At 52.5% G+C, this 12112-nt stretch overlaps 1 protein-coding gene across 1 annotated transcript in view; it reads right to left on the bottom strand.

The window, feature by feature from the left end:
- arhgap39 (Rho GTPase activating protein 39) overlaps positions 1 to 12112 on the bottom strand; it is a 418854-nt gene that overhangs the window by 112762 nt on the left and 293980 nt on the right. Inside the window, 1 exon segment of the mRNA XM_078426200.1 lies at positions 294 to 855. Coding sequence (XP_078282326.1) covers positions 294 to 855 — 562 coding nt within the window.

Genomic DNA, 12112 nt, shown 5'->3' on the forward strand with positions numbered 1-12112 from the left:
TCCTTTGTCCCGCCCCCCTGACATCAGTCTGAAGAAGGGTCTCGACCCAAAATGTCACCCATTCCTTCTCTCCCGAGATGCTGCCTGACCTGCTGAGTTACTCCAGCATTTTGTGAATAAATAGTCACATTAACTGACTTGATCGCGACTGTGTTCTGTGACGTATATCTGAATTGATGCTCCAGCTTGTCTGGTGGTGATTGAATGGGTCCGGAACACCTCTGCAGGGATGGAGAAGGTTGGTTGTGAGCTGCTGTGGAGGCGGGAGAGCTTCGGGTTGGCTGTAGGCTTACCTTTGGCGTCATTGACGGGGTCCATGTGCCTGTAGATGTAGCCCTCCAGGTAGGAGTGGAACTTGGGGGTGGGGGGGAAGAAGGCCAGGCAGACGGCCATCAGCTCCCAGCCCCGGGCCAGACTCTCGTAGCGGAAGTTTTCCGTCGTCTGCCGGCACAGCTGGATGTAGAGCTCGTCCCTCAGGCCCTGCATGCTCCAGCCCTTGGTGGCCACCTCCAGGGCCACGTTGAGCTGGTCGGCCTTGGACCGCCGGTCGCCCATGTACATCTGGATCAGCTTGAACATCTCGCAGGCCTCCTTCTTCACGCTGCGGTCGGCCGTCATGATCATGGGCTTCTTGATGGACTCGCTGCTCCACGCCAGCATGTTGGCGATGGACACCTTGCGGCGGAAGATGCCCTGCGTGTGCTTGTTGAAGTGCTTGGAGGCCCAGTTCTCGATGTCCGTCTCTGAGGAGGGCTTCCTCAGCATGAAGCCGGGGAAGACGCAGCTGGCACTGGGCATCATGCTCCGGCCCATCCTTCCCACATCGTACTGGCTGCAGGCACCCAGGTCCTCCGACTGCAGGGGGGGGGGGGGGGGAGGGAGAGAAAAAAGCAACCGTCAGCCTCACACATCACTGGGGTAACGCCACCTTCCCACTGAGAGACCACCCAGCGGGCCAGTCAGCATCCGCGCAGTAGCACAGCGGTAGAGTTGCTGCCTCACAGTGAAAGCAGCGCCGGGGGCCCGGGTTTATAGACAATAGACAATAGGTGCAGGAGGAGGCCATTCGGCCCTTCGAGCCAGCACCGCCATTCAATGTGATCATGGCTGATCATTCACAATCAGTACCCCGTTCCTGCCTTCTCCCCATACCCCCTGACTCCACTATCCTTAAGAGCTCTATCTAACTCTCTCTTGAATGCATTCAGAGAATTGGCCTCCACTGCCTTCTGAGGCAGAGAATTCCTGACTACGGGTGCTGTCTGTACGGTGTTTGTACGTTCTCCCCGTGACCTGCGTGGGTTTTCTCCGAGATCTTCGGTTTCCTCCCACACTCCAAAGACGTGCAGGTTTGTAGGTTAATTGGCTCGGCAAATGGAAAAATTGTCCCTAGTGGGTGTAGGATAGTGTTAATGTGCGGGGATCGCTGGTCGGCGCGGACCCGGTGGGCCAAAAGGGCCTGTTTCCGCGCTGTATCTCCAAACTAAAGAGCAAGACTCGCGAACCACTTGCCCGGGGTGACATGGGGGACTTGAAACATTGTGGACTTGAAACAGGTAGCGTAGGAAAATAACTGCAGATGCTGGTACAAATCGAAGGTATTTATTCACAAATTGCTGGAGTAACTCAGCAGGTCAGGCAGCATCTCAGCTGAGAAGGAATGGGTGATGTTTCGGGTGGAGACCCTTCTTCAGTCTGAAGAAACGTCACCCATTCCTTCTCTCCTGAGATGCTGCCTGACCTGCTAAGTTACTCCAGCAATTTGTGAATAAATGGACTTGAAATAAGACGGGCTCGAAGCACTGCCAATTGTTTCTCTCCTCACCCACGGCACGGGACTCACTGAGAACCGCCAGCGTTTTCTGAACTGCCTTCAAAATCGCAACACGTTTTGCGCAGAAGCACACACAATGCCCCAAATTTGTGCTCCCATCTTCACTTTCAGTGAGTTGATATACACCTGCCTAAAACAAGGAGTACACCGAGACGCAAGATAACGTGACTCACATCATCCACCGAGCGAAAAGCATTCGCCAGCTGCTGCTGCTGCTGCCGATTTGGAGGCACCGTTACCCTGACCTCAAGCCAGCAGATATCAATTGCACATTCAAGTCAGAGAGAGCTGGAGTAACCCGGGCAGCATCTGTGAGGAGCATGGATAGACGGGCACGGTGGCACAGCGGTAGAGTTGCTGCCTCACAGCGAATGCAGCGCCGGAGACCCAGGTTCCATCCCCACTACGGGTGCCGTCTGTACGGAGTTTGTACGTTCTCCCCGTGACCTGCGTGGGTTTTCTCCCAGATCTTCGGTTTCCTCCCACACTCCAAAGACGTACAGGTGTGTAGGTTAATTGGCTTGGTAAATGTAAAAATTGTCCCTAGAGTGTGTAGGATAGTGTTAATGTGCGGGGATCGCTGGTCGGCGCGGACACGGTATCCGCGCTGTATCTCTAAAACTAAAACTAAAGTGCTGGAGTGACTCAGCTGGAGTAACGCGGGCAGCATCTATGGGGAACGTGGATAGACGGCGATCCGGGTCGATGTCCATCTTCGGGCTGAGTGTGGAGAGGAGAAGGAAGCTGGGGGAGGGGAGAGGCAGGAGGAAGTCTGGCAAGTGATAGGTGGACATGGGGGATAGGGGGAGGGGGAGGTGGAGGGCAGGTAAACGGTTGAAGCAAAGGCTAGAGATGAAAACAAATGGTGTGAGACAGAAGGGCTGAAGAGTTACAGATGTGAAGGAACGTACGAGGAGTGGGAGGGGAGAAGTCATTGCGAGTCCATGCGGGGCACAGGGAAGGGGGGTGATATGGGGAAGGGGCGTGTGGGGGAGAATGGGGAGGGGGGAAAGGGGGATGTACAGGGGATAAAAGGGAGGGGGAGGTGGAGGGGGAAAGCGGGGGAGGAGGGGGGTGGGGCTGTGTGTCCCGGGGTTGGGGGGGCAGCAATTTCACTAGGAATCGCTTCACTATGCCAGCACTAAGATCCTGAGAGGACAATCTCTGACTGAGTAGACTCCACCGGGATCCCACTACTGGCCACGTCTTCCCATCTCCACCCCTTCCAGCTTTCCGCAGACCGTTCCCTCCCTAACTCCCTGGTCCACTCGTCCCTTCCCACCCAAACCACCCCCTCCCCAGGTACTTTCCCCTGCAACCGCAGGAGATGCAACACCTGTCCCTTTACCTCCCCCCTCGACTCCATCCAAGGACCCAAACAGTCTTTCCAGATGAGGCAGAGGTTCACCTGCACCTCCTCCAACCTCATCTACTGTATCCGCTGTTCCAGGTGTCAACTTCTCTACATCGGCAAGACCAAGGCGAGACCATCGGCGAGACCAAGCGCAGGCTCGGTGATCGTTTCGCTCAACACCTCCGCTCAGTCCGTCTTAACCTACCTGATCTCCCGGTGGCTCAGCACTTCACCTCCCCCTCCCATTCCCAGTCTGACCTTTCTGTCCTGGAGGAACAGCACCTCATATTTCACTTGGGTAGTTTACACCCCAGCGGTATGAACATTGACTTCTCCAACTTCAGATAGTCCCTGCTTTCCCTCTCCATCCCCTCCCCCTTCCCAGTTCTCCCACCAGTCTTCCTGTCTCCGACTACATCCTATCTTTGTCCCGCCCCCTCTCCTGACATCAGTCTGAAGAAGGGTCTCGACCCGAAACGTCGCCCATTCCTTCTCTCCTGAGATGCTGCCTGACCCGCTGAGTTACCCCAGCATTGTGTGTCTACCTTCAGTTTTGACTGATGTCTTTTTGAGGAAAACGCCGTCTTTAAAATTACTTTCTGAAATGCCGATGTTATTGAGGAATGAGGACAACTGCAGTGAGAAATGGAAACATAACAGTGTGAAGGATCTCGAGAGAATCGGGTTCAGACGCACTGCTGGATACGCATGGAGTGTCATTTTGCACTGTGCCATCTCTTTAGTTTAGTTTAGATTAGTTTAGTTTAGAGATGCAGCATGGAAACAGGCTCTTCGGCCCACCGAGTCCACGCCGACCGGCGATCACCTGTTCACTCTAGTTCTATGTTATCCCACTTTCTCATCCACTCCCTGCACACTTTGCCAATTAGCCTACAAACCCGCACGTCTTTGGGATGTGGGTGGAGACCCAGAGCACCCGGAGGAAACCCACGCGGTCATGGGGAGAACGTGCAAACTCCAAACAGGCAGCACCCGAGGTTAGGATGGGGACCTGGGTCACGGGCGCCGTGAGGCAGAGGCCCTACCAGCTGCGCCATCTTGCCACCCTCTTCTTCGGACTGATGGAGTGGGGGGGGGGGGGGGGGGGTAGCTGGCAGGGAGAGACGAAGGGAGGAAGGGCAGGGGCAAGAGGGGGACCCAGGGAAGGAGAGGTTGATCGGCGGATGAGTCGGGAAGGAGAAAGGAGGGTGGGAGAGGGTAACCGAGGCTCGAGGTGATCAGTGGGGAGGACGGTGGGATCTGATGAGGGAGTAAGGCCGAGAACACTCCCATTACGGGCAAAATAAGCCCATTATGTTTCAAGAGGTGGAAATTATTCAGCGGGACTAATTAAGGCTTGCACCATTAGAACACACGGAAAAAGATGAGAAAACTAAACGTGAAAATAGCAAAATAAAAATTACCTGACCACTGTTTGATAAATTGCAATAAACAGAAAACAATGAATGATAGCTATAAAAAATATTGAGGAACACAGCAAGATCTGAAGTAGTTAAAGTTTTCATCCAATATCGAAGAAACCTCCCATTAGTATTCCTCTAGATGTAGCACCATCTGCGGTAACTATAGCAACGTAGCACATTGGTTAGTGGTGACAAATTCTCCCTGTAATAAATGAGGTGTCATGCCATGCAATTTTATGTCAAGTACAGTACAGAAAACTCAGGGTGTACTGTCTTTGCCAAACGCAGAAAAAAAGCTTCACTTCAAAACCCACTCTCCCTTGCTTTGCACAAAGAAGCCTCAGCTCCTGCAATGATAATGTCCCTCACAGGTGACGTTGTGACGGTCGTGACTCCAAAGAGTCGCAGTGTCTTTCTGGTCGCCGCTGTTGAACATTTTTCGGCGACAGTGGGCTTGACGCCAATGAGCTTGACGTCTCCTGACGTGGGCGCTGCCGTAGGTTGTCGCCAGGTGACGTAGGCTGTCGCCGGTGCTGACTTCGGTGAATTCCATTGGCGACTACCTACGTCAACCTACGCCAACCGGCGACAGGTACCGGCGTCAAAACCGGAGGCCAAAATGACGTGAATTGTCTTCAGTTGTCGCCGACAGGGTCGTAGCTTGTTGTAGCTTGTCGCGGGTGGACGTAGGTTGACTTGGGTTGTCGTAGGTTGTCGCCTGTGTGGTCGTAGGTTGTCGTAGGTGCGGTCGTAGGTAGACGTCCTAAGTCGCGACGATTGGGTCGCCGGTTGTCGGTAGCTTGCCGTAGCTTGATGTCGACTAGGTGGTAGTTTGTTGTAGGTTGTCGTAGACATTGTCGTATGGGGTGGGGGGCAGTTGCCGGTTTTTCGGCGACCGTGCTACGACTATGACAGTCGCCAGCAGTCGCCTAAAAAATCACCCAGGCACTTTAGCATCTCCACACACGGAGGGCAAGAAGCCACACAGTGTGGAAACAGACCTTACCCACACTGGCCAACCTGCAACCTGCCCACACTGGCCAACATGTCCCAGCTACACCAGTCCCATATGCTGGGCTAATATCCCTCTAAACCTATCCTATCCATTTCCATGTCCAATTGCTTATTAAACACTGTGATCATTCTTGCCTCAACTACCTCCTCTGGCAGCTCGTTCCATACACCCACCACATTTTGCATGAAAAAGTTAACCCTCAGATTCCAATAAAATCTTTCCCCCTTCACTTTAAACCTATATCCACTGGTCCTCGATTCCCCTACTCTGGGCAAGAGACGCTGTGCGTCCACCCAATCTATTCCTTTTCATGATTTTATACAGCTCTATGATATCATACATGGACCATATCAAGATCATATGTGTGTAGGAAAGAAATGCAGATGCAAGTTTAAATCTACGACAGACAAACTCAGTGCTGGAGTAACTCAGCGGGTCAGGCAGCATCTCTGGAGAGAAGGGATGGGTGAAGTGAGTTGGTCCAGCATTTTTTGTCTACCTTCAAGATCACATATCACGGAGGGGCCGAATGGCCTGATTCTGCCCATGTCAATTATGGACTTATGCACACCTCTCTGACAAAGAACATTTGGTCACATTGATCCAAAAGACTGGTCTCAATTCAGCAGTAAGCCGCCTATCATAGACCCGTGCAGCACAGAATCAGGCCCTTCGGCCCGACACACGTTGCCTAGCCAAGCACGAATTACAGACGGTGATGAGTCAGAGTATAGAAGTGAGATCAAGCGATTGACCAAATGGTGCCAGCACAACAACCTGGCTCTCAATATCAGAAAAAACCAATGAACTGATTGCGGACTTTGGAAGAGGAAGGATGAGGAAGAGGAAGGAAGAGGATGAGCATCCCTGTTTATATCAATGGGATGATGGTGGAGAGAGTCAAAAACTTCAAATTCCTGGGTGTGCATATTTCCGAAGATCTTTCCTGGACCCAGCACACGGATGCAATTAATTATAAATAAAGCCCATTAACGCTTCTACTTCCTGAGAAGATTACAGGGATTCGGTATGTCAGAGAGGATTCTCTTGAACTTCTACAGGTGTACAGTAGAGAGCATACTGACTGGTTGCTTCACGGCCTGGTTCGGTAGGAACGCCCAGGAGCGGAAAAGACTGCAAAAAGTTGTGAACAGTGCCCAGTCCATCATTGGTTCTGAAGTCCCCACCATCAAAGGTTATCTTGTTACAATGGCACCTGTCAAGGGGTGGGATATATTAGGCAGCAAGTGAATAATCAGTTCTTGAAGTTGATGTGTTGGATGCAGGAGAAATGGGCAGGAGTAAAGACCTGAGCGACTCCGACAAGGGCCAAATTGTTATGGCCAGACGACTGGGTCAGAGCATCTCTGAAACGGCAAGGCTTGTGGGGTGCTCCCGGTCAGCAGTGGTGAGTACCTACCGACAGTGGTCCGAGGAGGGACAAACCACAAACCGGCGACAGACAGGGTGTTGGGCGCCCAAGGCTCATCGATGCGCGAGGGCAACGAAGGCTATCCCGTCTGGTCCGAACCGACAGAAGGTCGACTGTGGCACAAGTCACAGAAAATGTTAATGGTGGTCACGGGAGGAATGTGTCACGATACACAGTGCATCGACACCCTGCTGCGTATGGGGCTGCACACGGAGGACCAACAGCATATTAGGCAGGTGGTCATAATGTTTTGGCTCATCAGGTCATCATGTTTTGGCTCTTCAGTGTATGTGTCTGTATAATATGTATGTATGTATGCATGTATGTATGTATGTATGTATATGTATGTATGTATATGTATATATAGAAAAATATATATATATGTGTACTTGTGGGTATGTGTATGTATACACACACCAAACTTTTTTTTTCTCTCGTTTATCATTATGCAACCTTTCCAGCTTAAAGTGGTAATGAACAGATTCTTGATCAGTACGATGTCGGGAGAAGGCAGGAGGATGGGGTTGAGAAGGAAAGGTAGATCAGCCACCATTGAATAGCTGACAAGAGCAGACTTGATGGGCCGAATGGCCTCATTCTGTTCCTATCACTTATGAACTTAATGCTGGATTACAAATGAATGCAGAACTTAAGTGTTGGAGTAACTCTGCGGGTCGGGCAGCATCTCTGGACAACATGGACAGGTGACGTTCAGACTGATTGTGGGGGGGGGGGGGGGGGGAGAGAGAAAGCTGGAAGGGCTGGACAAAGCCTGGTGGATAAAAGGTGGATACAGGTGATGGGGGAGGGGGGGGGGGGGGGGGGTTGAATAGGCAGATGGTTGGACAAAGGCCAGAGATGAAAAGGCAGGAGGTGCTAGACAAACGGACTGAAGGGAGGAGGAGGCAGAAGACTGAAGAAGGGCAGGGCCCCGACCCAAAATGCCACCGATACATGTCGTCCAATGACGCTGCCTGACCCGCGGAGTTACTCCAGTACTTTGTGTCTTTGTTTGGTGTACGTGGCTATTCCACATAGAAACATAGAAAATAGGTGCAGGAGGAGGCAATTCGGCCCTTCGAGCCAGCACCGCCATTCATAGTGATCATGGCTGACCGTCTACAATCAGTAACCCGTGCCTGATCCCTTGATTCTGCAGTGGTACAGTGGAAAACAATGCAACATCCCATATTTAGAACATAGAAGAGTTCAAGGGAGCGTCTGGGAGGAACTGTGTGGAAGGGAAATGGACGTTTCAGGTCAAGACTGCATCTAATCATTCAAGCCCCTCAACCTAGCACGAAGTGCTGGCTCGAAGGGCCAAACGGCCTCGTCCTGCACCAATGTAACCCCTCCCCCACTCGTACCTCAGCGTGGTACCAGGCAATGAAGATCATCAAAAATGAGAACTTCAGGAATCACCCCAGATATTAGTGCGGCCCAGTGTGGTAGCGGCTCGAACTGCAGCCTCCCTGAGACCCGGTTTTGATCCTGACCTCGCATGCTGTCCGTGCGGAGTTTGCATGGGCTCTCTTTGGCCGGCTGGGGTTCCCTCCGGCTGCTCCTGTTTTCTCCCCCACCCCAGAGGCGTGTGGGTTTGTCGGTGAATTGGCCTCCGTAAATTGCCCCCAGTGTGTAGGAGGTTGAAAAGTGGGCTAGCAAAGAACAAGTGTTAACGGGCGATCGATGGCCAGTGTGGACTTGGCGGGGCCGAAGGGCCTGTTTCCATACTGCATCTCGAAAACTAAGCCAAACCCCAGGTATCCAGAGACATTACTGCCATCGAACCGCCCCTCCAAGGGGGCGTGGCTGTGTTCTGCAGCTGCGGCTCACCGGCAGTCTCTCCGTTTTTTTGTTGTTTTTTTGTCATTGTCGTTGTTAAATGTACGTTTTGTTTTATTTTTAATTCTGTGTATGTAGGGGGGTGGTGGGGGGGTTGGGGGAAACCTTTTTTCAAATCTCCTCCTCAACGGAGATGCGACCTTTACCGTGTCGTATCTCCGTTCGCGCTACGGCCTAACATCGTGGAGTCGGCGGCCTCCAGCTGGGATCGACCTCAAAGACTCCGGTCGCAGGGCCTGGACTTACCATCTCGGAGGCTTCGGCCGTGGGCCTTGCAGACCGCAACATCGGGAGTTCGCAGGTCCCTGGCTGGCGACCGGCTTTTGGGAGCTCCAGCCGTAGCAGCTTCGACCGCCCCGAAGCGCGAGGTACGATCAACCCGCCCGCAGGCCCTTCATCGCCCTGCGTGGCCCGGCCGCAGCACTTTCCATCGCCCGGTGGGGGCTCAGGACTTTCATCGCCCTGCGTGGCTCGGCCGCAGCACTTTCCATCGCCCGGTGGGGGCTCAGGACTTTCATCGCCCTGCGTGGCTCGGCTCTGGGACTTTCCATCGCCCGGTGGGGGCTCAGGACTTTCATCGGCCTGCTCGGCTCGGCCCTGGGACTTTCCATCGCCCGGTGAGGGCTTCAAAAAGTTGGGAGCCTCGATCACCTCGTGGCACCACGGGAGAAGAATGAGGAGGAGATAAGACTTTGCCTTCCATCACAGTGAGGGTGTGCCTAGAGCAATCACTGTGATGGCTGTTTTGTGTAAAAAATTATATCTGTGTGTCTTGTGCTTTTTAATGTCTACTGCCGGACCCTGACGTGAGAGGACGCTGGCGTTGTGTATTCGCCGCTTTTCCGTCAGGATAGTTTGTCTGTTTGTTTCTATGTTAATTGTTTTTGTAAAGCGCTTTGAGCATGTGATAAGGCGCTATATAAAATAAATGGATTATTATTATTATTATTATTAGTATCAGGAGGGCAAACATTCACCAGACGCTGCTGCCCGCACAGTTAAGGGCCTGACTCACTTAGGCAATTTTTTAGGCGACTGCCGGCGACTGTCATAGACGTAGCAGGTCACCGAAACACCGGCGACTGGACCACCCCCAACGACAATGTCTACGACAAGCTACACCAACGTACCACCGAGTCGACGGCAAGCTACCGACAACTGGCGACCCAATCGTCGCGACTTAGGACGTCTACCTACGACCGCACCTACGGCAACCTACGACAACCTACGACCCCACAGGCGACAACCTACGACAACCAAAGTCAACCTACGTCCACCCGCGCCAAGCTATGACAAGCTACGACCCTGTCGGCGACAACTGAAGGCAATTCACGTCATTTTGGCCTCCGTTTTTTTCGCCGGTACCTGTCGCCGGTTGGCGTAGGTTGACGTAGGTAGTCGCCAATGGAATTCACCGAAGTCAGCACCGGCGACAACCTACGTCACCTGGCGACAACCTACGGCTGCGCCCACGTCAGGAGACGTCAAGCTATGCTCATTGACGTCAAGCCCACTGTTGCCGACAAATGTTCAACACTCTGAAAATCCAGCGGCGACCAGAAAGACGCTGCGACTCTTTGGAGACGACTCAGGACCGTACAGGCAACACCCCGGCGACCGTGTGGACACAGCCTAGTCGCCTGTAGTTGCCTAAAATATCGTCTCAGTGGGACAGGCCCTCAATAATCGGTTGTTAAAAAATGCCGGACTGCAGGAGACTGAGGTGTACAGTTCTACAAAACCATGAGGGGAATAGGGTTTAGGTTTATGACAGTCAAAGGGTAGAGTACAGGGTACATTGAAAAGCCTTGTTTTGCATGCCATCCAAACAGGTCAGATAGACATAAATGCAATAAGGTCAACTCATGTATACACTGATCAGCCAAAACATTATGACCACCTGCTTAATATGCTGTTGGTCCTCTGTGTGCAGCCCCATACGCAGCAGGGTGCGAAGCATTGTGTATTGTGACACATTCCTCCCGTGACCACCATTAAAATTTTCCGTGACTTGTGCAACAGTCGGCCTTCTGTCGGTTCGGACCAGACGGGATAGCCTTCGTTGCCCTCGGGCATCGATGAGCCTTGGGCGCCCAACACCCTGTCTGTCGCCGGTTTGTGGTTTGTCCCTCCTCGGACCACTGTCGGTAGGTACTCACCACTGCTGACCGGGAGCACCCCACAAGCCTTGCCGTTTCAGAGATGCTCTGACCCAGTCGTCTGGCCATAACAATTTGGCCCTTGTCAAAGGCGCTCAGGTCTTTACTCCTGCCCATTCCTCCTGCATCCAACACATCAACTTCAAGAACTGACTGTTCACTTGCTGCCTAATATATCCCACCCCTTGACAGGTGCCATTGTAACAAGATAACCAATGTTATCCACTTCACCTGTCAGTGGTCATAATGTTTTGGCTGATCGGTGTTATGGGCAGAGCATACAGAGTGCAGAATAAGGGTGAATGCACAGGGTAGTGGAATAAAGAGCTGGAGGGCTTATGTTTAAGATGAGAGGGGAAAGATTTAATAGGAACCAAAGGGGCAATTTACGTACACAGAAGGTGGTGGGTTTATGGAACGAGCTGCCAGAGGAAATAGTTGAGGCAGGTACCATAACAACATTCTTTAAACATTTGGACAGATACATGGATAGGAAAGGTTTAGAGGGTTTGGGGCTAAATACAATTGGCGATTGGACTAATACTGCTCCTGTCACTTATGATGTTGACCATTAATGGGCTATCTTGGTCTTTACTTTAGAGATAACGCGTGGAAACAGGCCCTTCGGCCCACTGAGCCTGTGCCGACCAGCGATCCCCACTACTCTACGAGGGACAATTTACAATTTTACCGAAAATCATTTAACCTGCAAACCTGTACGTCTTTAGAGGGCGGGAGGAAACCTGAGCACCCGGAGAAAACCCACGCAGTCACAGGGAAAACGTACAAACTCCTTACAGACAGCACCCGTCGTCAGGATCGAACCTGGGTCTCTGGCGCTGGAAGGCATCAACACTACCGCTGTGCCACCATGCCGCCCCATGTGGTTGGCATGGATGAGTCGGGCCGAAGGGCCTGTTTCCGTGCTGTATGACTTAGTGGAAGGGCTGACAGCTAAGGGTTGCCAACTTCGTCACTCCCAAACACGGGGCAAGGTGACGTCACCGCCCCGCGTGGGCCCCACGTGACCTCACCCAGCCAGCGGCCACGTG

This window comes from Rhinoraja longicauda, chromosome 2 (assembly GCF_053455715.1).
Source record: "Rhinoraja longicauda isolate Sanriku21f chromosome 2, sRhiLon1.1, whole genome shotgun sequence".
Classification (NCBI taxonomy): Eukaryota; Metazoa; Chordata; class Chondrichthyes; order Rajiformes; family Arhynchobatidae; genus Rhinoraja; species Rhinoraja longicauda.